At 53.1% G+C, this 24,973-nt stretch overlaps 1 protein-coding gene across 1 annotated transcript in view; it reads right to left on the reverse strand.

Moving 5' to 3' along the window:
* Positions 1 to 1,422: 1,422 nt before the first annotated feature.
* The window catches only part of LOC128903287 (olfactory receptor 14J1-like), a gene marked incomplete at its 5' end in the record, with an annotated part of 28,680 nt that continues 5,129 nt past the window's right edge, over positions 1,423 to 24,973 (reverse strand). The window contains one exon of the mRNA XM_054187303.1: positions 1,423 to 1,440. Within this exon, the coding sequence (XP_054043278.1) occupies positions 1,423 to 1,440 (18 nt within the window). The remainder of the gene's footprint in view (positions 1,441 to 24,973) is intronic.

Genomic DNA, 24,973 nt, shown 5'->3' on the forward strand with positions numbered 1-24,973 from the left:
GCCTGTCCCACAGCACTTTCGGGCATTTCTAAGAACAGCTGCTGGTGTTTGTGCTCTCTCGGGTTCATGTCCCCACATGCACACGGTGTGCATGCCGAAATCTCCTCTGAACCATGCAAACAGGGACTTCTGACCTCGTTATTCGGTGTCTCTCCACAGGCAGACAAACATCCTCTCTGGGTTTGCGTAGGCGTCCAGTTCTGCAAATGGTGGTTTCAGGTGTCTGTTCTGTGACGATTGCCCTGGGACAGCTTCCCCGGGGTGTCCAGCAAACAAAGGCACAGACCAGACCCCGCTCTGCTGGTCCTTCAGTCCTGTCCCTGGAGGTGTGGCTGTGCAAGGACACTGTTGTGTGTGCCCTCACCCTGCACACGCACACTCTTTACCTCTTTACTGGGCATCCCTCACCAGGGCACGTTTGAAGGAACGCTCTTGACAGCAACTGTGGAAGAAGACCTAATCCTTCCTGCGCTGCCCTGAGCAGATCCCCTTTCATGGTGGAAACTCTGTTATGCAGACGAGCTTTTTCTCAGAGGTGCCCATTGCTTCTCCGTGCCTGTGATCACAGAGCTGCTACACAGCAGCACCATGACCAAGCTGCCAGAGCACTCAGGCCTTAGATCAACACAGGGGCTCAGAAGGCGAGTGTGGAAGTGAAAATAGAGCAGCCCCGGAAAGAACAAGTGCTGGTGCTCTGCAAGTACTGGGATTCTTTCCCCTCCTCCTCGGCGCTCAGGCTCTACCCCTGCAGCTCTACCCGTGCAGAAAAGGCCTGAGAAGAAGGATTTTGGGCATGACTCTGTGAGTCTCAGAAATTTGGATAGATAGGTAGTAAAAAAAAAAATCTCAAATAATGACATTTATTTGTGGACAAAAGTTTATAATTTTAAAAAAAAAAAAAGTAAGAAAAAGCCAAAACCCTCAACCAAACCTAACACACAGTTACCTAACCCCTAACCAAACCTACAGAAGACGGGCTTGGCGTATAATGAATTACATTATGAGTGATTTGCAGGAGACAGTTTATTGCTGCAGAAAATAACCTGGTCATTAATTTCCAGAGGGCATCCTTGAGCTCCTGGTTCCTCATGCTGTAGATGAGGGGGTTCACGGCTGGAGGCACCACGGAGTACAGCACAGCCACCACCACATCCAGGGATGGGGAGGAGATGGAGGGGGGCTTCAGGTAGGCAAACACGGCAGTGCTGATAAAGAGGGAGACGACGGCCAGGTGAGGGAGGCACGTGGAAAAGGCTTTGTGCCGTCCCTGCTCAGAGGGGATCCTCAGCACGGCCCTGAAGATCTGCACGTAGGACAGCACGATGAACACAAAGAGACACTAACCACAAGAAGCCCAACTTCCCTGAGGGAGTCTGAGTGTGAGCAGGAGAGCTTGAGGATCTGGGGGATTTCACAGAAGAACTAGTCCACTGTGTTGCCCTGACAGAGGGGTAGGGAAAATGTATTGGCCGTGTGCAGGAGAGCATAGAGAAACCCACTGCCCCAGGCAGCTGCTGCCATGTGGACACAAGCTCTGCTGCCCAGGAGGGTCCCGTAGTGCAGGGGTTTGCAGATGGCAACGTAGCGGTCATAGGCCATGACAGTGAGAAGATAAAACTCTGCTACAGTACAGAAAAAGAAAAAAAAGACCTGTGTAACACATCCTTTGTAGGAAATGGCCCTGGTACCTAAGAGGGAATTGGCCATGGATTTGGGAAGAGTAGCAGAGATGGAGCCCAGGTCGAGAACAGAGAGGTTGAGGAGGAAGAAGTACATGGGGGTGTGGAGGCGGTGGTCACAGGCGATGGCCGTGATGATGATGCCGTTGCCCAGGAGGGCAGCCAGGTAGATGCCCAGGAAGAGCCCGAAGTGCAAGAGCTGCAGCTCCCGTGTGTCTGCGAATGCCAGGAGGAGGAACTGGGTGATGGAGCTGCTGTTGGACATTTGGTGCCTTTTGGTGTGGAGCACTGAACAAGGAGGAAAGCACAGTGACAAGTTAGGGGAGACTTTTCTGAGAAAAATCAACACCAGTTCTCATACCTCACGCTCTGCTCTGCTTTTCCATTTCTGTCAGATCTTCATTCAGCTCTGTGGCTGGAGCTCTGGTTGGTTCTGTCCAGGTGTGCCAGGAGGAGCGGGACCTCTGCCCGCCGGATGCCCAGGAGTCAGCCCTGCTCTGCAGCAGCAGATTCGTGGGAATGGGGTGGGCAGTCCTGGTGTCCCAATTTCTCAGATAAACCTCTCCTCGTGAAAAAAGGGCTTGTCAGTCTCTGCACTCCCATTGCCATGAAACCACAGTTGCAAGAGTGTTGGAGAGAGGTTCTTATACAGCTCTCTCCCATCTCAGCAGGAGATTCTCTTGGATTTCAGAAACCCTCACCATTTCTGCTGCATTCAGGGACAGCAAAGGGAGTCCTGCCAGGCCAGGGGATTGTCTGAGGGTTAGTGCAGAGCGAGGGGAGCTGGCCTGTCCCTCTGTCTTGTTCCCAGCTGCCCTCTGCTTGTGCCTTTCTGAGACAGAGGGGAATCACACTCACATGTAGACCTGAAAAGACACCAGGCGCTGCTGAGAGCAGAGAAACCCACTGCCGAGAGCTCAGCGTCTCACCCTTTCTCAAGGTCTCAGCACCCCACTTCTCGCCAAGGACACACATGGCTCGTTTCACAAACCCAGCAGCCTTTCCTTGGTCGTAGCGTCTCTGCGCTTCTCCACTGGGCATTCAGGTAACACCAGGATGCTCCAGGACAGACTGGCATCCTGGAGGGCAGCGCAGTGCTTGGAAGGACACCCCAAGGAGACACCCAAGTGTCCTAGTGATGGTGTCTCAGAAGGGGAGAGTCAGCTCATTCCCCAGCCACATAGACTACTTTGCCCACAGCCCCACGGGTTAGAGGAGAGCTTGGACACTTCATTCCCATGGAGACACTTGCTCAGGGGAAGGGGTCTGCATTGGAGGGGATCATACAGAGTTTTCTGAATCCTTCCTCCCACAGCATTTCTGGTTTCTCTTTCCTCTCATTCCCTGATCATAGCTCTGCTGCCGGGAGATTTTCCTCCTGGGAGGTGTTTCCCTGTCCCATGTCTTTTCCCTGTCAGCTCTCACAGATCCCATCCCAACCCCTGTGCGCTCCCCTTGGCCCCACAGAAACCTGCCTGTTTGCCGGGCACTGGCCGGGTTCACGTTCCTGTTTGCAGGTGGAAAAGGGCAGGTCAGAACAACCCCGATGGGTCCAGCAGAGCTGATGCTGGTGCTGCCCATGGGCAGAGGAGTGGCTGAAGGCACTCCAGGAGGTTCCTGGCAGACCTACTGATCACTCAAAGCTACAGCTCAGGAGTCTCACTGACTTCTTCCCACTTGAGAGCTCCCTATACATGTATCCCTTGTTCTACCTCCCCACCCTCTCACTAGGAAAATAAAAACACAAACGCAGGAAAGCTCCTTATCTGTAACGTAATTCCTGCCTTGAGCTTTCCCTCAAACAATCCCCTGGGAAATGTCCTGGGGGTGAACTGCAGCTGAGAGCAGCCCTGCCCCACGCAGCACCCCCTTGACAGCAGGACACTCTCCTGCCAGGAGTTGCCTCTTCCCCCCACAGCTTCTCCCCACACTGCTGTTGGGAGCTCCTCAGGTAAACGGAGAGCTGATCCTGACAGGAGATAAGTCCCTGCCACGGCACAAAGCACCCTTGGGTGAAGGGACCCTGCTCTGAAGGACAGCCCTGGGCACCCCTGGCTGCACACCCACCTTCACACTGCAGCCATCCCCGGGTGAAGGCAGCTGATGTGCCCTGTCCCTTTGACAGAGCCACAGGGAAGCCCTGCTCCAAAGCAAGTCCTTTTCCTCTACGCTGGAGAAACTGTGAGAGACCTCCTGATAGATCCCAGAGGCTGTGGGATGTGCCAGCTTTGGGAGATCATTCCAGGAACCGCAGCTGCATTGCCCTGCAGCCAGAGACTTACCCTGTTCAGGGCTGTGAAGATCTTTCTCCAAGCGAGCTCTCCTCTCTCCTCCCACCCCAGACTGCCTTTACACTCTCTGCCTCCCTCCTCTGCCCTCGCTGCCTGCAGGCAGTGCCCTCAGCCCTGCTGCGCTTGGCAGAGGAGCTGCTCCTGGGCAGAGCTGTCTCTCTGCAGCGCTGCCCGCTTGCCATCAGCTCCCTCCATGCCAGGAGCCCAGCCCAGCTCAGCAGCAGAGGACCAGCCCAAGGCAGCCCTTTCTCTGCCCCCTCGGGGCTCCCTCCAGGTGTCCCTGGGGCTCCAGGGGAACCTGCTGGGAAACAGGATGAAGTCACCACTGATGTTCCCTCCCTCAGCTGGGCAGAGACACTTCTTTCCAGAACTTTTAATTCTCCTCTCAAAGTTACATCAAAATATCACCTTTTTTGGTCTTATTATTAGATAACCGCAAGCTCTGCTGGAGCCGTTCATAGAGACAGGGCATCGTCTCAGGGATCATGAATGAGCCTGGTGGGAAAGCCCTTTGGCCAAGTGAAATGACAGCTGATGCCTAAACACGGGCCATAAGAATCTTCTCCTCTTTGTGTTCATGGCAGTTTTTAGAGGAATTCCTATGTACAACTGCCGTCCTGGGCCATAGGGAGAGCTTGGTCTCTCTCTTTTCCATCAGCTCAATTTACCAGATCTCCAGTGCCTCTAATGGCATCGCAGAGAGTGCAGCTGGGTGTCTGTTCCCTTGACTGGTGCCTTCAGTCAGAGGCATCAGTCATCAGGTGTCATCAGAGAGGCGAGGGCTGTCCCTTCTCCACACAACAGCTGCAGGCATCGCATGGACATGGAGCACGTCACACGGGGATCTTTACTCACTGCCCTGATGATACAATCATCGCAAACACCAATAATTTTCACAGTGTGCCTGCATACATCTTGCCTTAGAGGTCAGTATCCTCCAGATGCAGCAGTGGTCCATATCAAAACTCAACTGAAACTCAAATAGGAATTCCAGGGCACCGAGATGAGCTTTAGGTGATTCAGAAATAGTTAAACGAAGAAAAGGGAATAATGTAGGAGCACTGTCGAATTTAGTAGGAGTAGGACTAGACCTGAGATATTCAATGTCCTCTTTGCCTCAGTTACCAGCAGCGAGGTCTACCAGGCCTTGGTGCTTTGAGGCAGGACTCTGGAGGAGAGCAACCAGCAGTGGGTGGGGATCAAGTCAAGGGTTACTGGAGCAAACTACACCCTTACCAGTCCGTGGGTCCAGAGGTTTGCATCCAGGGGTGCTGAGAGAGTGATTTTTCACTAGGAAGTGTTGGTCTGTTATGATCCCAGTAAGAAAGGCACTCCGACTTCATAATGTATGTTTTGAAACGCTGTTCATGTGGTCTAGCACTGTACGGAGAGTATCCCAGGGGCAATCCTATGACATTTTAGATTGTGGGGACTCCAGGATGTGTGCATTAAATGGGCTTTGAACTGAGTGCAGGACACCATGCAGACCCCACCCATAGAAGACAGTCTCCTGTTTTTCTCTTTCAAGCTACTGTAGGATTTTCTTACAGGGAACAACACTATTCACCATCTCTACACTCAAACAGAAAGGAAGTTTCCATGAGAAGCTCCTGCTGCAGGGTCGCATACAGGCAAGGCCTCGCAGGAGGCGTAATGTCCGGCAGAGAGTGGGACCTGTCTGCAGGCTCCTGTGTGACAACATGCTGCTGAGGTTGTCCTGCAGCCAAGGGACCTGTGCAGCACAGCACGGGTGTGAAGGCCACGCTGTACGTGCAGCACAGCCCAGCCCAGCACAAACTGCTCGATGGACAATGGTTGTTCTGGTCAGGATCGGTGCTCAGGTTTCCCTGTGAGGAGTCTGCGCTCCACCCTGGTGCCACAGCTGAGCTGCTGCCGCCCAATTGTGCCCTTCCAGGAGGATCCCCGTGTCTTGTCCCAGCCCTGTGATGATTTTGGATTCAATGAGGTGTGGTGGCACAGCTTGCTGAGCTGTGGTGCTGCAATGGAAGGACACGGGCTCTGCTGGAAGGAGCGGCAGGGAGGATGAGGATGGGGGGATGCCGCCTGTGTGAAGGAGCAGCTCAGACCTATGGAGCTCCTCTATGAGATGGGCAATAGGGTGAGTAGCTTGTGTGAGTGAGGATGGGAGGAGAAGCCAGTAAGCGTGACACTGTCTTGGCAGTTATAAACTACGTGATCAGGCACAGTAGGCAGAACAAGTCTTAAATAGGAACACGAAGAAGTCTCCAGGTAAATGAGGAAATTCCTATGGGGAACAGTAATTGCCCAGGCATTCACTGGCCAGGCAGAGAAACAAGGTGCCAGCAGCCTGGAGCATCATGAGACGACTTCTTAGCAGAGCTGCCTGGTGGGCCAGGAAGGGCGATGCTCACCTAGACCTGGTCCTGGCCAACAAGGAAGAGCTGGTCAGGGATGTGATAATTAGTGTCAGCCTTGCTGGAGTGACCAGGAAATAGCGTGGTCCCAGAGGCCAAAGAGGAGTGAGGAAGGCCAGCAGAGGAACACACGTGGGTGGCTCCAGAGGAGAAGACTTTGATGTACTCGGGGGACTGATACAAGCGGTGCCATGGCAAGCAGCTTTGAAGGGTGAAGGAGCTCGGGAAATCGTATAGGCATTACAGCACAGCCTCCTCCAAGCACAGGAATGATGTCTTGGAATACCATGAAGAGAAACACTCATCTCAGGAGGCTGCTGGTATAAATGGACTGGGCTGCAGGGCAAAAAGGCAGCACACAAGAAGTGGAAGGCGGGGAAGCTGCAGAGGAGGCATTTAGAAACCTGGCCCCAGGATGTCGGGAGGATGCCAAAGCCAAAGCTCCCAGAGGCTTGAGAGTTGCAGGGATGGGTGGAGGAAGCACAATGAGCTGACAGAGGCTCAGAGGGTCATGTGGAATGAGTCACACTCTGCCTGGAGGCCTGTAGCAAGTGGGCACTGCAGAGGTTTGCATCTTGACTGCGTGCCTCAGCCTAGGAGATGGGGATTCCGCCTGCTGGGGGTGGCTGTGCCAGTCCATCCACATGGGTCTAGACGGGGCAGACTCTTCCCGAAGACATTTCTGTAAGCCAAATGTGTTGGGATTAATGCAGAACTGGCTCTTCAAAATCAAGCGTTAAATTGACTTGGCCTCTTTGCTTGGACATCTTTTCATTTTGACTGCACTCCTGAAATCTCTCTAATGAGCCAGAGAAGAGCTGAAGACTAAAGGAAACTTATGCCCAGACTTGGCTCCTTCGTGTGTTTTTTGTGGTAAGGAGCGCTCTGGTGCCGAGTTCCTGAAGTGCAGATCCTGAAAGATTGACTAGTCCTCTTGAGAAGTAAAAGCAGCAAACCTCCAGGTTTCTGAGGGTGTTATCAGACCCTGCTGAAGTCCCTCACTGCAGAGACCATGGAGGGAAGGAGCAGACAAAGTTCCTGTCCCTGTGGTGTGGTGAAGCAGGAAGTCGGAGACACATGGGCCGGGAAGAAACTTAAATGTGGAAATCACTGTGAAAGGCCTTGATGTGCTTCACCAAACAGGACGGCCAAGCCTGGACTCCCATCCCCTGGGGAGGGATGTCCGTTGCCTCTTGAGATGCTCTGGGCTCTGTTTGGGTGATGTGGCAGTGATGAGGTGCCAGGTGCAGGTCAGCAGTAGGAACCTCCCAGGCTCTGGGGAGGGTGGGTGAGGAGGCAACAAGGCGCTGGAGCTGTAAGGACTTGGTGTCCTCTCATTGAGCTCAGTGGAAGAGACAGAAGCCACAGCTGAGCAGAGAAGGGTCTCCGTTCTCTTGGGGTGTCAAAGCCCCACCAAGGCCCTTGGCCATCCCCAAAACACAGCTACACTCTCCTGTGCCTGGGTCTGCTCCCTTGCTTCCAACACCAAGCTGTGGGTTTCTGAGGATTTGCCAGTGCCTGTGAGCTCCCCACAACCCATCCCGTTTCTTCCAAATCCTTGCTAATGCTCACTTATTGCGCAGGATTTCCAAGCCCCAGAGTTCCCAGAATCCCGTATGTCGCTCCACATCCCAGCACCAAAGAGCACATCCCCCTTCTTCTTCTGCCTCAGGATCAAAACTCAACTTAGCCCACTTTTGCATGACACCCCCTGATATTTCCTTTCTTCTTTCTGCCTTTAAGTCCCTCACTGCTGCCCCTACACTGCTCTCTCCCTGTGCAAGCAAGGTCAGCTCCTTGGGCACGGCTACCCCAAGCCGTGGGCATTCCCCATTTGCCAGGCTGAGGCATGCACACAAGCTGGAAACAGCTGTTCTCATCCCCGGTATGCACAGGAGGGGCCTTCCTCCCTGCCATCTCTTTTGGTTCTTCCCCTCTTTTGTGTTGCTTTTGAAATCTTCTTTTGTTTTCCCCCTCACTGCCAGAATGATTTACCAAAACTGGTTTTCAGCGAGAAAGTGGTCAGTGACTGAGGAGGAGTCTGTTTACAAAGCTTTCTGTTCTACCTGGCAAAGTTCAAGCATGGATGGAAAGACAGTCCTGAAAAGAGAATAGTTTTAACACAGGCTTTTCCTCTTTGCCCTCTTTGGCTCTGGTTTTCCCTGAAAACCAAACCTTCCCCTTTTCTCTGGCTGTCCTGCTTACCTTTACTTCCCACATCTCTCCTCATTTGTCACCATCTCCACGCTGCTTTCTCTGTTTCTCTCCTAAGGTTAGGAGACAAAGGTTAAAGCTACTTTGCTGAGGTGTTTTATCTTTCAGTAGAATTCCTTTTAGCCCATCCTAAAAGATATATTTAAATAGACTAGAGTAAGAACGACTGAGAAACACCAATTTTTTTCTCCATCGACTGTAAAGAGGCTCTTGGGTAAAGAGCTCGAATCCAATAACTGGCATACATTTTATAGCGCAGTCCTACTCTGACTCACTTAGCAAGTTTGTTCTCTGTACATCAAAGGATGTCTTCTTGCTCTCAGATGATTCTCCTCTCCATTCTGTTTTCCTTCCAGCCTGTGCCCAAATGTCCCCATGAACCTCTTTTCTCGTCCTTCTACACTCTTTCGCTCTGTCTCATCTTCTTTTAACCTCCTGAAGCATTGTTTCCTCCACTGACCATCTGCCCTTGAACACTGCAGCTTGGATGCAAACTATTGAACCATACCAGTGTCACGGAGTTCCTTCTTTTGGGCTTCCCCTCCCTCCACCATCAGGAGGTGCCTAATGGCAATAACTCTCTGGGCTTCGGACCTGGTTATCTTAGTTTGCCCTTTTGAGAGGCCTGGTTGACAGAGTCCCCTGGGAGGCAGTCCTGAAGGGCAAAAGAAGTCCAGGAAGGCAGGACGTTTTTCAAGAAGGAACTTTTAAAGGCGCAGGATCAGGCCATCCCCATGTGCCTAAACACAAGCTGGTGGGGAAGAAGACTGGCCTGGCCGAACAGAGAGCTTTGTCTCAAACTCAGGGGAAAAAAGGAGATTATGACATTTTGACGAAGGGGGAGGCAACTCAGGAGAACTACAAGGATGTTGTGAGGTTATGCAGGGAAAAAATTAGAAAGGCCAATGCCCAACTAGGTCTTTACCTGGCTAATGTCATAACAGACACTAAAACATGTTTCTATGATTACATTAGAAACACAAAGAGAGCTAAGGAGAATCCCCATCCTTTATTGGATATGGCGGAAAACATAGTGAAAATGGATGAGGAAGAGGCTGAGGTACTTAATACCTTCTTTGCCTCCGTCTTTAGTAGTAAGACCAGCAGTTCTCTGGGTACTCAGCCCCTGAGCGGGAAGACAGGGATGGGGAGCAGCATGAAGCCCCCATAATCCAAAGGGAATAGTGAGGGACCTGCTACAGCACTTAGACATACACAAATCTATGGGGCCAGATGGGTTCCACCCACAGGTACTGAGGGAGCTGTCGGAGATGCTCACCAAGCCGCTTTCCATCATTTTTCAGCAGTCCTGGCAAAGCGGGGAGGTGCCAGTTAAGTGGAGGTTAGTAAAGGTGACACCCATCAACATAAACGGCCAGAAGGAGGATCCTGGGAACTACCGCCCTGTCAGTCTGACCTCGGTGTGGGGAAGATCATGGAACAGATCATCCTGAGTGCCATCATGTGGCACATGAGGACAACCAGGTGATCAGGCCCAGTCAGCATGGGTTCATGAAAGTCAGGTCCTGCTTGACAAACCTGATCTCCTTCTATGAGAAGGTGACCCACTTAGTGGATGAGGGAAAGGCTGTGGATGTTCTTTACCTGGACTTTAGAAACGCCTTTGACAGCATTTCCCAAAGCATTCTCCCTGAGAAACTGGCTGCCCGTGGCTTGGACGGGAGTACTCTATGCCAGGTGAAAACCTGGCTGGATGGCTGAGCCAAAGAGTGGCCAAAGTGGTGGTGAACAAAGTTTAATGCAGGTGGCAGCTGGTCACAAGTGGTTTTCCCCAGGGCCTACAACTGGGGCCAGTTCCTTTTAATGTCTTTATCAATGATCTGGATGAGGGGATCGAGTGCACCCTCAATAAGGTTGCAGACGACGCCAAGTTGGTTGGCAGTGTCGACCTGCTTGAGGGTAGAAAGGCTTTGCAGAGGGATCTGGACAGGCTGGATCGATGGGCAGAGGCCAGTGGCCTGAGGTTCAACACAGCCAAGTGCCGGGTCCTACACTTGGGTCACGAAAACCCAATGCAGCACTACAGGCTTGGAAGTGGCGAGGTGGCTGCTGGTGTCTTCTCCCAAGTAACGAGTTACATGACAAGAGGAAATGGCCAGGAGTTGTGCCAGGGAAGATTTAGATTGGATAGTAGGAAAAACATTTCTTCACTGAAAGGTTTGTCAAGCACTGGAATACTTTTATTTTCAGCCAAATCAAAGGGATTTGGTTGGTATCAGACAGCCAAGTTTAAACGCATGGGGGATGGAGGGCCCTGGGGACAGCCCAGTCCAAAAATCCAACCCCAACAAATCTAGCCCAAAAAGAAAAACCCAACCCAAACACCCCCAACCCAAAAAAACCCAACCAAACCCACCCCAAAATCCACTCCAAACAACTAAAAATCCCAGGGTTCAAAAAGCCCAACCCCAAAAATCGAGTCCCCAAAACCCAAAATCTAATCAAAAAACCATAAACCGAACCCCCAAAAACCCAATCCCAAAAAACCCAAACAAAAAAACCCAACCCAAAATTCAACCCAAACAACCCGAAAAATCCAACCCGAAAAATCCAACCTGAAAAACCAAACCCCAAAAATCCAACCCCAAAAATCCAACCTGAAAAACCCAAAATGCAACCCAAAATATCACTCAAAAAACATAAAATCCACCCCAAAAAATCCAAGCCCAAAAAATCCAAGCCAAAAAAGGTAAAGCCCAAAAATTCCAAAATCCAAGCCAAAATCCAACCATTAAAAAAACCCCCACTCCAACTTCAAACCCAACCGACCCAAAATCTCAGTGCTCAAGGCCAGCTTGGACGGCGTTGGAGGAACCTGACCTGCCTGAACATGTCCCTGCCGATGGCAGCCCCACCACTGCGGGCAGCACATCAGCGGTTGCCATGCCACCACCGCCAGACAATCAGCGCTGGCCCTGTCACTGTCATGTCACAATGGCTGCCTGACACGCCCACGCAAAGGCAAAAATCAAGGCCAAAAACTAAATCCAAAAAAACCACCCCAAAATCCAACCCCAAAAACTGAACCCAAAAAAATCCAAAAGCCAACTCCAAAAAACCCAATCCCAAAATATCCGACCCAAAATTCAACCCAACCAAACCGAAACACCCAACCCCAACAAACCCAACCTCAAAAAACCCAACCCAAAATTCAACCCAATAACACAAAAAATCTAACTTTATAAATCCAATGCGAAAAACCCAAAATCTGATCCAAAATCCAACCAAAAAAAAAAAAAAAACCTACAAAAAATCCAATCCAAACAATCCAATCCCAGAAATACAACCCCAAAAAGCCCAAAAACACAACCGAAAAACTCAGCCAAAAAATCCAAACCCAAAAAATCCAACCCTAAAAAAGCAACTAAAACCAACCCAAATCCAACCCAACCGACCCAAAATCCCAGGGCTCAAGGCCAGCTTGGATGGCATTGGAGGAACCTGACCTGCTTGAACATGTCCCTGCCGATGGCAGCCCCACCACTGCGGGCAGCACATCAGCGGTTGCCATGCCACCACCGCCAGACACTCAGCGCTGGCCCTGCCGCCCTCATGTCACAATGGCTGCCTGACACGCCCGTGCAGGGGTAAAAATCAAACCCCAAAATTCCAACCGACCAACCCATAATTAAACCCAAAATCCAACCCCAAAACGTGAACCCCAAAAAACAACTTAAATAAATAAAAAAAACAACCCCAAAAATCCAACGGGAAATGTCCAACAAAAAGAATCCAGTCCAGGAAACTCAACATCCAATCCAAAAGCCAAATCAAAAAACCCAAAATCCACCCCAAACTCCAACCCAACAAACCCAGAATCCCGGGACGCAAGGCCAGGTTGGACTAACAGCGTTCTGACCTGTATCAGGAACAGTGTGGCCAGCAGGACCCAGAAGAGGCTGTGTCCAGTTTTGCGCCCCTCACCACAAAAAAGACACTGAGGGGCTGGAGCAGGTCCAGAGAAGAGCAATGAAGCTGGTGAGGAGTCTGGAGAACAAGTCTGATGAGGAGCAGCTGAGGGAGCTGGGGCTGTTTAGCCTGGAGAAAAGGAGGCTGAGGGGAGACCTTCTCGCTCTCTGCAACTCCCTGAAAGGAGGGTGTACAGAGGTGGGGGTCGGTCTGGGGGCCGCCTCCGCTGTGCGCTAGTGCCTTGGTACCCGGGCCTTGGGAGAGGGTGCTGCCACACACACAGATGCAGCTCCTCGGGGCTTGTGAGCCGTGCTTGGTTGCTGAGGAAGTGGTGCCTGGCTGGTGTGTGTCCTGTTGTTGTTTGAAGGTGGCTGTCAGAGACCAAGAAGTGGGCGCTTTCCTTCCCGTGTATCTCGGACAGGAGGCACTAGCCCCTTCTGACACAAAAGTGTGCCTGGGCACTCTCAGTGGCCACTTCTGCGCGTGGACTCGCACATTTAGCACGAACCTGTGAGCTGCACTAAATGGCCGCATGGTTCATGGTGCTGGTTTCGCGTCTGGTTGAAAACCTCTGGTTTTCATCCAAAGACTTCTGCATCCAAAGATGCAGCATCCCTGAACCTGACAGTGCCGGTGCTTGGCCATTCGTGGGTTGGTTTTCTCTTCAAGGCGGTCTTTGATTAGCCCAGTTCTCATTAGCAGGGGGCCCATTAAATGCTGCCGGCCTTCCATCCCCTGCAACAACCTGCAACATTCTAGTCTCCAAAGTGTGCCGAAGAAGAAGGCCGAAGAAGAGGTGCCTAAAAGCATCCAGCCTATGCTGCTGCAGGCTATGCTGGACGAAGACCAGGAGGTTAAAGAGAAGGCCAAGACCATGGTCGAGGAAGTGCTGGAGCAGGTGAAGGCGCTGGACCAGTCCGTCCACGTCTTAAGGAGGGCTCCCGATGAGGTCAGCGGAAGCTCGGTTGCCAGTGCCAGAGGGGCAGATCCTTTGGACACTTCTTCTTCTTGGGCAAAGCTGCTCATCTTGCAGCCACTGCAAAAGGCTGTTGATATCTCCCGAGTGAGTCGTGAGACTGCCAAGGAGAGCACGCAAAAAGCCATCTCCAGAATTCAGCAGCTGGGTGCAGAATCGGTCGGGTATGCCAAAACCATTGACCCTGAAGTTCTGGAAACCTTGAAGAAGAAGTCAGAGGAAGAAAGGATGTCAGAGCAGAATTCAGAGAAGCTTCAACCAAGGAAGGTCTTGCCACCTCTCAGCCTCCCTCCAACAGTCCCACCTGCAGAGGAAGCAGGAGAAATCAAAGAGCAGATCTCACAGACTCTCCTCCCACCCCTCCCCTGAGGCGCTGAGCGAGATGCTCCCCGGCCAACAGAAGGCCTTCAGCAGTCCCGGCATTACACCTCTGGAGTCACAGAAGCAACTAACTACTTTAATAAAATATGAATAATAAAATAAAAAGAAACTATTGAAATCTCTACGATATGCACAAAACTGTATCAGACTCCCAGGATGACGATCACGTCACCGGCAGGCACTGGGAAAGTCCCAGACTGGACTCAGTGATGGACGGGAGCTGGATTCCCGATCTGGGTTTGGGAATGCACGGTTCAGGATTAAAGTCAGGTGAACTGACAGAGTCCTCCTGGGACGTCGGCCGTCGAAAGAAGAGACTGCCCCATGTGATCCCTCAGCTTTTATACTGAGCGTGGGGCAGGTGGGATGGAATACCCCGTGGGTCAGTTTGGGATCCCCCGTCCTGTCCCCTCCTCCCCGCAGGTGCCGCCCCTCTACGCTTCTCCGCTTCCCCCCCTCCAACGGGGCAATAACACAGTGACCTGAGCTTGGCTGTGACAGCAATAAGGATGAGCAGGAGCCTCTCTGCACACCGTTCCTTGGCATAAATTAGAAACAACCAGGTCTTATCACTCTGGGAGCGAACAGCGTCTGGACAATACGCTGTTAATGTCAGAGAGTTCAGTTGGTTAGAAGAGGCTTAGCTGCAGAGTAAAATTACTGAACACAAAATTGGTTCTGCTTTACCTCAAACCAGGACGCTCCCAAGGGCTTGCCTGTACCTACAGGAGTCACGCCAGGCCACACCGTGTCTGGGCATTTTCCCTGCAACGTTTTCCCTCGTCTTCCTCCCTCCTACAGCCCTGGTCAGGCTAAGACCCAGTTTTACAGGGAATGTGAAGTAGGGAAGAGAAAAGCAGCCAAGGTTTTAGCCCTGTGTAGGAAGCTTTGCGGCTGGGCTCTCTGAGGGGCTGGTCCAGCCCTGCAAAGCTCTACTCATGCCGTAGGCGAGTCCCATCTGCAGGTGCTGCTGAAGGCTGCGCCTTCTTCTGTGCCTTTATCCTCTGGTCCCCTCAAGAGCCCTGATGGGCCTTTGGGTTCCCACCCAGGGCCCTCGCTGGGCCTTTTGGTGTCCTGCCAATGGATGGGCTTCAGCTTGTTGTCTTTGCCACGGGACCCCTCCTCTTGTCTTCTCAAGGCCTGTTTCCTTCCCCTGTCCCCCCGGGACCAGTGTGTGGGCCTTTCGGGGCAGCTGAGGGGCCACCAAATGGCCTTTGGCTGCCTCCCAAGGACCTCCATTTCTCTTTGCGTGCTTCCTAAGGCCCTCTGCTTGCCCCTTGGTGCGGCCCTGGGCTCTAGATGTGCCCTTTGCTGCAGCCCAGAGCCCTCTGGCTGCCTCTCGATGCCCACCCCGAGCCCTTGGTATAGGGTCAAAACCCTCATTTTGAGGGTCACAACCCATCTTTAATGACCATAGCTTTTTTTAGAGCCACCAGTTTCATTTTCAGGGTGTAAACCCTCATTTTCTCAGGCATGCAGCCTTGCTGTACGGTCCATAGTTACAGTTACAGTGTCCAAAGCCTCATTTTTATTTTCCAAAGTCTTAGTTTGGGCTTCCAAAGCCTCATGGTAGGCTCTAAAGCACCATTTTCATGGTCCAAAGGCTCCGTTTCAGTTTGCAAAAGCTCCTTTTCAGAGTCCAAAGCTGCATCTTAAGTGTCCAAAGCCTCATTTTCAGGCTCCAAAGCATGGTCTTGACGATCCAGCCAGTCGTTTTTAGGGTCCAGGTTGCACTGTAAGTGTCTAAACCCTCATCTTTATGGGCCAAAACCCTCCTTTAAAGATCAAAGCCACATTTTTTAGGCTCAAAAGCCTCATTTTTAGAGTCCAACACCTTCATTCTAGGCCTGAAAGGCTCCTTCTTTGGGTCCAAATCCTCACTTTTAGGGTCCAAGACCTCATTTATACTTTCCAAGCCCCACTTTTAGGTCCAATGACTCATATGAAGGGCCGAGAGCACCATTTTTAAGGCTCAAAGTCTGATTTTGGAGGGCCAAAGCCTCATTTTCAGAATCCAAATTTCATTTCCAGGACCAAATCCTCATTTTTAGCTTCCAATACCTCATTTTCAGGGAGGAAAGCTCCCTTTTTAGGATTCAGTCCACAATTTGGAAGGCCGAAAACCTCATTTTGAGCCTCCCAAGCCCCATTTTTAGGGTGTAAAGCCTCAGGTTTTGGTAGAAAAACGTCATTTGAGGGCACAAAACCTGATTTCAGGGTTCAAAGCCTCCATTTTGGGACTCAGTTTTGGGACTCAAAACCATCTTTTCCGACACAGAACATTTCTTCAGGGCCCACAGTTCCAACCTGAGGGTCTGAACCCAAAGGAGCAGCTTGTCGCCTGGCAACGTCCACCCTCCCCTCTCTGTCCCGCCTATCTGCCCCAAAGAGCCAATCGCCTTTGAGGAGGCGGGAGCAAGGCACAAGATTGATGTGTAAACAACCAATCAATCTTCAAGGCGTGCAGGGAAGGTGGCGGAAGTCAAAAACAACCCTTGGCACCATGAGGGGGCGGGGCACGTGGGCTCCACCAATCACAGCTGGAGTTCGAGCAGCACACAGATGATTGATAAGCATCTGACCCATCAGTTGATGGGAGGAGCAAGGCAGAAGTAGAGCCAATGAAAGAAAAGATCCTGGGCAGAGTGACAGCCCAGACAGCCAATCAGAGAGTGCACCACCTCAGGTGACCTGCGCCTGGGCAGCCTGAGCACCTGGGAGCCAATCAGGAGCCGCCTCCAGGCAGGGCAGGCCCCAACCCAGGGCAGAGTGACAGCCGAGGGGACCAATCGGAGGCAGCATCACCTCAGGGGAAGGGCGGGTGCTGCTGCTGTGCAGCCTGAGCACCCAGGAGGAGGGCGGTGGGCTGGGCCGGGATGGGGGATGGGGATGCTGGCTGTGGGGCCGCCCGCCATCACCTCACCCACTCCCCTCCCGCCAGTCCAACTGACCCTGTGGCAGCCTGAAGGCTTGTGAGGAGGGGGGGACACGTCCCCGAGATGGTGCGTTGAGCAGGGGGAGATGGTGGTGCTGGGGCCTCCCCCTCAAAGCCGGGGGTGCCCAGAGTTGATGCTCTCCGCCCCCCTCTCCCCACAGCTACTGCACATCATCTCCTTCCTGACGCTGCCTGACCTGCTGAGCCTGGACCCGACATGCCGCTGCCTCCCCTCCGCACCCCTCTCCCCCGCCAGTGCCTGGCCCTGCAAGAGGGCCGCCATCCTCAACTGGGAGTCGGCCGTTGCCATGGGGGCGTGGGGGTGGTGGCCCTTTGTCCCACAGCCAGTAACAACGTCCCGGCGTCCCCCCGCTCCAGACATCAAGGGGCCGTACCTGCAGAGCCTGGGCCGCGGCTGGCAGCGAGCACTGATGGCCTCCATCCTGTCTCCCCCCTCTCATGGCTACCACAAGCTGGCGCTTGCCCAGCAGCACCTCTTCCTCCTGGGTTACAGCAGGACCCACCTCTTGCTCCGTGACTCTGGCCGTCACGCCTGCTCCTGCCAGGCCCTCTCCCACGGCGTCAGGGATGTATGCCGACCTCTCACTCCCCCTTCCCCCCCTGCCACCGCCATGCTGGGTGACCGTCCCCTCCTCCCCACAGTGACAGTGGGTCCCCGTGGGGAGCCCCCCCACGCCTGCATGCTGACGGAGCAGAAGCAGAGCGACACCCTGGAGGTGTTCGACCCAGCCGACGTCCAGCACATCTTCTGCATCAGCTTCCCCTCCTCCATCCGCGTCAGACAGGCGGTCGTCACCAGCACGGAGGTGACGTGGAGCCTTCTGCTGCTCACAGGTTTGGGGGGGACACTGAGGAGATGGGGAGAGCACCTTGGGGTGTGGGGACGCTGCGGGGAGGGGGACACACGTGCCAGATTCAGCCCCCTGACTTCCCCGTGTGGGAGCGCAGAGGAGGGGCAGGTGTACAACCTGCAGCTGACCCTATCCCTGACCCCAGTGTCATCCCTGTAGGTGCCATGTCCCCATCGCTGTCCCCACAGGTGTCCTGGCCACACCACTGTCCCCAGCCCTGTCTCTGTCCCTCCAGGTCTCTTGTCCCCCTCCCTGTCCCCACAGGTGCCCTATGCCCAGGGCTGTGGGGACAGCGGCCGCCTGCTGGGCTGGTTCCATGGCAGCATCAGTTTTGTCCACCTCCGTGTCACAGTGAGACCAGGGGACACTGTCGACCCCACTGGGGGCTGGGGAGGACCCCAAGGCTCAGTTGTGGTGTGTAATGTCTCCTTTCAAGAGTACAAAAACGCACTTTTAGTTTCCTAAGCCCTTTTTCAGGCTCCAAAGAGGCATTTTTAAGATTAAGCCAGTCAGTTTTAGGGTCCAAGGTGCATCTTGAATGTCAAAACCCTAATTTTTATGGTCTAAACCCCTCTTTTAGGCACCAAATTATCATGGGTTTGATCCCAAAGCTTTATTTTTAGGGTACAAACCCTCATTTACAAGTTCCAAAGCCCTTTTTAAGATTCAAAGACTCATTGTCAAGCTCTCAAACAGCATTTTTAGCATCCAGGCAGTCATTTTTAGAGTCCAAGCCACATCTTGACTGTCCAAAGCGAGAGCGAGTGGCCCACATGCGTGTCCAGATGGGCCTCCAGGTGGGCCCCGGGGTGGCTGGGCAGCAGCCGGGCAGCGGCGTGGCAACATGACGATGTGCAGTGCGGTGTCGTGGCAACGTGACAATGCAACAATGTGCGTCTGCTCTCTAGAGCCGCTTGCTGGGAGACTGGCTGTGGTGGCCGCAGCTGGGTGCCTCTGGAGCGAGAGGTGGCAGCGCAGGGTCACAGCTCCAGGAGAGCTCTTGCAAGGAGCCATGGAGCACCGTCTCACTGCTGGCGTCCCAAAGGTGGACACACTGCTGAGCACAGCGGGGAGGAGGGGAGAGGTGAGCAACGGGCCGATGGAGAGGGCTCAGCCCGGGAGCCGGGGACACGTGGGGCTGCTCTGGGGCCTCGGGGCGTGTGTGGGGAGCTGGGAGGGATGGAAAGGTGGTGGTGCTGGGCACAGTTGTGGGGAGTCGTGCCTCTCTGCCCAGCATGGCTCACGGCTAAGCAGGTGGCAGGGGTTGCTGCGACAGGAGGCGGATGTGGGTTGAGGAGAGGATGGGAGTTGTGGGGCCGGGGGCGAGGAAGCAGAGAGCAGCTTTTGACGGGGCTTGCTCTTGGCGCTGCCCCTGGTGGGAGTCTTGCGAGAGCCTTTCTAGCAAGTGCCGTGCAGGAGGCTTATGGAGATAGTGCCTGAGCGCCCCTGAGTGTGTGTCTCTTTCTAGCTCGGGAGCAGGAGACAGCCACTGGCAGAAGGACCTACAGCGTTGCTGGACCTCCCGCTCGGGGTCAAGGTCCCCGTGCTGTCTGGCTCCAAGCCTGTCTTCTGCAGGACAAAGCTGGGGGAAAAGGTAAAGGAAGTGGAAAGGGGTAGAAAAGCTCTCCTCTTTGACAGAGTCCCCCTGTCCTTCCCCCTTGTGGCCAGCTGCTCTACAGTGGGCGCTGCAGCCCTTCAACGTGGCAGCGCAGGGGAGGAGAGGGGAGCTCCTGGCTCCCTGGCACAGAGACAAAAAGGAGGACTTGCCAGTTTTCTGGGTTGGTTTCTGGCACCGTGCCAATGCGCGGCCGGGGCCCTGCCTGCAGCAGGCGTCTGTGTGTCCAGGTGCTGGGGCAATGTGCCCTTCTGGCTCATCCAGCAGCATTGAGCCGGGCCCCGGGGCACACTTGAGGGAGAATCATAGAATCATAGAATTGCCCTAGCTTGGAAGGGACCTTTCAGATCATCTAGTCCAACCATCAGCCTAACTCTAAGAAAAACCATCATTAAACCAAAGGTCTCTCAGCACTCTGTCTACCCGTCTTTTAATTACCTCCAGGGATGGTGCCTCAGCCACTTCCCTGTGCAGCCTGTTCCAATGCTTGAAAAACCTTTCAGGGGAAAGATTGTTCCTAATATCCAGTCTAAACCTCTGCTGGGGCAACTGGCGGCCGTTTCCTCTTCTCCTGTTGCTTGTTTCTTGGGAGAAGAGACCGACCCCCACCTCTCTACACCCTCCTTTCAGGGAGTTGTAGAGAGCGAGAAGGTCTGGACACAGCCTCTTCTGGGTCGGTTGGGTTGGATTCTGGGTTGGATTTGGGGTTTTTTGATTTGGATTTTGGATGGATTTTGAGTTTCTTGGACTGGATTTTTGGGGTTGGATTTTTGGACCGGTATTTTTGTGGTTGGTTTTTGGGGGTTGGGTTTTTGGGGTTGGGTTTTTTTGGGGATGGATTTTGGGTTTAATGAGTTGGATTTTGGGTTTGATTGTGGGTTGGTCAGGTCGATTTTTTAGGGTTGGATTCTTTGCCTTGTATTTTCACCTCTGTGCAGGCGTGTCAGGCAGCCATTGTGACGTGACGGTGGCAGGGCCAGCACTGAGTGTCTGGCGGTGGTGGCATGGCAACCGCTGATGTGCTGCCCGCAGTGGTGGGGCTGCCATCGGCAGGGACATCTTCAAGCAGATCAGGTTCCCCCAACGCCGTCCAAGCTGGCCTTGAGCCCTGGGATTTTGGGTCGGTTGGGTTTGGAGTGGGGTTTTTTTTAATGGTTGGATTTTGGCTTGGATTTTGGAATTTTTGGGCTTTACCTTTTTTGGCTTGGATTTTTTGGGCTTGGATTTTTTGGGGTGGATTTGGGGTTTTTTTCAGTTAGATTTTGGGTTGGATTTGGGGTTTTTTGAGTTGGATTTTTTGGGTTAGAAATTTCGAGTTGGTTGGGTTGAATCCTGCCCAGCCCCATCCTTGGCTATTGAGCCATGAAGGAAGATGCAGAAGGGCTCAGCAAGCGTGAACATCGTACGGCTGGGGCTGCTCGGCACTATGACCAGCCCGGCCAGTGCAGGGTCTTTCCATGGCCACAGGGCACCGCAGCCCCCTCCTTCTACAGAGCAGCACCGCCAGCTCGGGGCCCTGCAGGGCGCATGAGGAGGCAACCATGAACGGCCAGCCAGGCCAGCAGAGACACACTCACCTGGGGAAAGGCTCTCTGGGGAGAAGGGGTGTCTCTGGAGAAGAGCAAGGGAGCATTTGTTTGCCTGCAGGGAGGAATCCGTGAGAAAGAGAAACTCTTTCTGCAGGCACACGCCTGGGGCAGGCTGCTCTGTCGCTGGGCCAGGGTGCTTGATCTGGCCTGGGGAGAGGGGCTGGAACTGGGGGAGCTCAGGCAGTCTGTGGTGGGGATCTCCTGGACTTGAGACCAGGGATCACGAAGTTTCACTAACCTCCTTTTCCTCCTGCTGTGTTCAGCCTCCAGCCCAGGGGCTCATGGGGAAACAGAGACCCCTCTCTGCCCCCCAGCAGCTGCTGAGCCCTGTAGAGGGGCTGTGGGGTGAGCTCCCCAAGTGTTGCTTCACCCTGTGGTGGGCTCTGCCATGGGGCCAGCCCAGAATGGGCTGCTCTGCTGGTCTGGGTTCAGCTGGGTGAGGGCGAGGGAGGTGAGGAGAGCTGGCCTGGACTGCAAAGTGACCAGGAGAGAAAAAAACCAAAGAGCATTAGCTGGGCGGTGTGACTATGCAGGGTGAGGACACGCTCCCGTGGGTGTGCAGTGCAGAGCCAGGTGTCCATGAAGGGAGCGGAGGCACATAGGTGCAGGAGAAAGGAGGCTGCTGTGTGCCCTTGGTGGCATGAACAGACCAGGAAGGTGTCCGGGACATTCATCACCCCAGCATGTCCCATAGGCCATTGCCAGCACCTGCCACTCGCCCCAGGTAATGGGTGAGGTTTGCTGGTCTCAGCGCCTTTGTCGGGGGAACACCCCACCGTGCCCAGTCTCTCTACTTGCCCAGACCTTGGTTGACCCCACAGCAGGACTGTCTGCGACCCTCCGTGTGGGACACGGCTGGGGCTGGGAAGCGGTCAGGCACTGAGGGTGCTGTCAGTGCAGGAGGGCAGACATGGACTGAGCACTGAGGGCTCTCAGGGCATTTTGCCCTGGTGATCTCTCCCCACCCCTGAACCGATGCATCCCACGGGGCTCCTGCACAGTGGGACCGAGCGTGGGGCTGGGGCTGGGTATGGAGAGGGCACTGGTATGGGCCACAAAGCAGGTGTCCAGGAGGTGAAAGTAAGGACGGGTTACAGAAAAGTACTTGGCATTTATTGTCTGTGTTGCACAAGAATGTTTTTAGGAAAGGCAAAGCTCACCTGGAGCTGACGGTTGCAAGGCAGTCTTGATGCCCTCCCCTCTGCCCCTGATTTTGCTCTGGTCACCCCCAGAGTAGACAGTACTGGCCACTCTTCTTGTTCAGCAGTCTCTAGGGCCAGTTGGATGGCTTTCACTTCTGCAAACTGCCTTCACACCCTTTCTCCTTCCGTGGCTTCAGCAACTTTTTGTGTGGGACTCCACACCACAGCTTCCGATGGTTTCCTACAACACGACAGGATCTTCAGTGAACGGAGCATAACACCTTTCATCAGTAGATGACAACTCATTGTATGAGGGTGCCACCTGGGCAGGAGCCACCTCCTCATGAGATGCTCCAAAATCTATGCCCTCTGGACAGTCCGTAATCTCTTCAAGGATTCCTGGAGGTTTGGTTTTCCTGGTCGAGCTCACTGTGTGATCAGCACTACCCGCTTAGTCCATGTAGCGTCAGTCGCGTGATGTGTGGAGGGGATATCCAGTGTAGCACAGGCAACTGCTGTGCCAGGAGGAGCCGTGCTTGCCCATCAACAACTTCTGAAGTGGCTCAAACCCCCTCATACGCTGTCAGGATCTCTTTTTCGGTTGGGGTGCTGAGGGCTTCCGATCCTCAATACCCTCATCTCCAAAGCCTAGAGGTTGACCTCAGGTTTCTCCCGATGATTTCTGCCAGAGGCTCCAGGTGAGACCACGTGCCCCAGCTGCACTGTAGAGACCATTACGCACAGCTGGTCCTGTCTGGACAGACCCAAGAGCTACCACACGAGCTATCTCCTGTTTGATCTGCTCAAAGGGTTGCTGTTGCTCAAGGCCACACTCAGAATAGATCTTCTTTCAGGTTACTCCATAGAGAGGGCTCACAAGCTGATTACAACCTGGAATATGCATTCTCCAGCATCCCACAAGGCCTAAGAAAGCTTGTGCTTCCTTCTTCTTAGCTGGTGGAGACATGGTTGCAATCTTGTTGACTGCATCCATAGGGACATGATGGCATCCATCCTGCCATTTTATTCCCAAGAACTGAATCTTCTCTGCAAGTCCCTTGACCTTGCTTCTTTTATGGCAAAACCAGCTTTCAGAAGAATCTGAATTGCTCTTTTCCCCTTTTCAAACACTTCTGCTTTGTTGCCCCACATGATGAGATCATGGATGTATTGTACATGTTCAGGGCTATCAGGCTCTTCCAGTGCAGTTTGGATTAGTCCATGGCAAACTGTAGGATAGTCGATTACAGAATCACAGAATGGTAGGGGTTGGAAGGGACCTCTGGAGATCACGTAGTTCAACCCCCCTGCCAGAGCAGGTTCATCTAGAGCACGTTGCACAGGAATGCGTCCAGGCGGGTTTTGAAAGTCTCCAGAGAAGGAGAGTCCACCACGTCTCTGGGCAGCCTGTTCCAGTGCTCTGCCACCCTCAAAGTCAAGAAGTTCCTCCTCATGTTTGGATGGAACTTCTTATGTTCAAGTACCTCTTGTCCTGTCACTGGGGGCATTCCAGGTGCATTGGACACCACGTGAAAGCAAACTGTGGCCTGCACCCTGCTGCCAAAGGGATTGAAAAAGAAGAATGCATTGGCAATGTCAGATGTAGCACACCACTTGGCTGCCTTTGGCACCAGTTCATATTGGAACTTCCACCAGAAGGTTCAAGCAAGTCGGGGGGCTAAGGCATCTTCTGTGCGAGGGGAACATTATCAGGGCTTTGGAAGAAGGTGGGTGAACTGTTGGAATCTCACAGGCTCTGGCAAATCCCCAAGGGACAGGGGACAGGGCGTAGCTATCTCCATTGATGAAATGCATCAAAGGTTTTCAGAGCCACCTCCACATTTGATTTTCCACCTATAACCAGTGCTTCTGACTTTCTGCTTCACCGGTCCCCAGGGACAGGAATCTTGTCCGGTCGTTCCCTCCATGGTGTCTCCAGTGATGGGCATCAGTGGGGCCTGGTAACACCCTCACCATCTTGGGGTTTGCTGCTGAGTTTTACTTCTCTAGAGGCTTGCCCAGTGTTTGAGGGTCTACAGGATCTTGGCCAGAGAGGACTCATTTCCATACAAAATGCCATAACCAGCCAAGTCTCTGTGCATAGACTTCCTGGATTCCTCAGTTCTTCTGTGCTTAATTAGAGAGTTCTCAGATGAATACATTTCAATACTAAACAACCATAAGAAAGGATTGCTTCCTTCTTATTTTGTTCTTTATTTTTTCTTCTTACACATGAAATGATGCCAGCAATCTCCAGTTCATATTGACCCCGAATTTCTGCTAATGGAGCCTCAAGACCCTTTAAGGCAAGACCCTTTATTGCAAACACTCCATGGACAGGCTTTGTCTCAATCTCACCATGTCTCTCACCTGGCAACCAGGACTGACAGCAGCCTGTTCAAACCTGAGCTTTCTCCACTCCAGTCCGTAGCTGCGTGTTTCCACTCCTTGGCACCGGTTCCCACCTGCTTTACCTTGAAAACGAGCTGACACAGAACGGTGTTTCCTAATTGCCAACAAAGGAAATCAAAGGCAGGCAGAGTTCAATACAGAGAAGACATTCCTCAGCTGTATGTCAAGTCCCCATTCCCTGCCCTGAAGTTCACTTTCCATTCTGGATGACCTTAGACCAATAGAAAACACATTTTCCTGTCAAGCACAGATCCCAGACTGTGTTCCGAGGACAAGTTTATTTTAATATATTTCACATCTATATCTTCTATCTAAAAGAGGCTGGGATCAATGAAGGTTGGATACGTTGGATAGATCCTGCCTTTATCTCTTTGCAGTCAAGCAATGGTCCCACCTGCTAGCACTTCCTTCCTATCGTCCCTTTTTTTGAGATGGCCAAATCTTTATGGGGCATACAATGGCATAACACCATGGTCCTCCAAGTGCCAAACCGTAACCGGTGTACATGTTCCCTGAGTTCATCCAGGCACCGTCTCCTTCA

The sequence above is a fragment of the Rissa tridactyla genome, unplaced genomic scaffold (genome assembly GCF_028500815.1).
Source record: "Rissa tridactyla isolate bRisTri1 unplaced genomic scaffold, bRisTri1.patW.cur.20221130 scaffold_29, whole genome shotgun sequence".
NCBI lineage: Eukaryota > Metazoa > Chordata > Aves > Charadriiformes > Laridae > Rissa > Rissa tridactyla.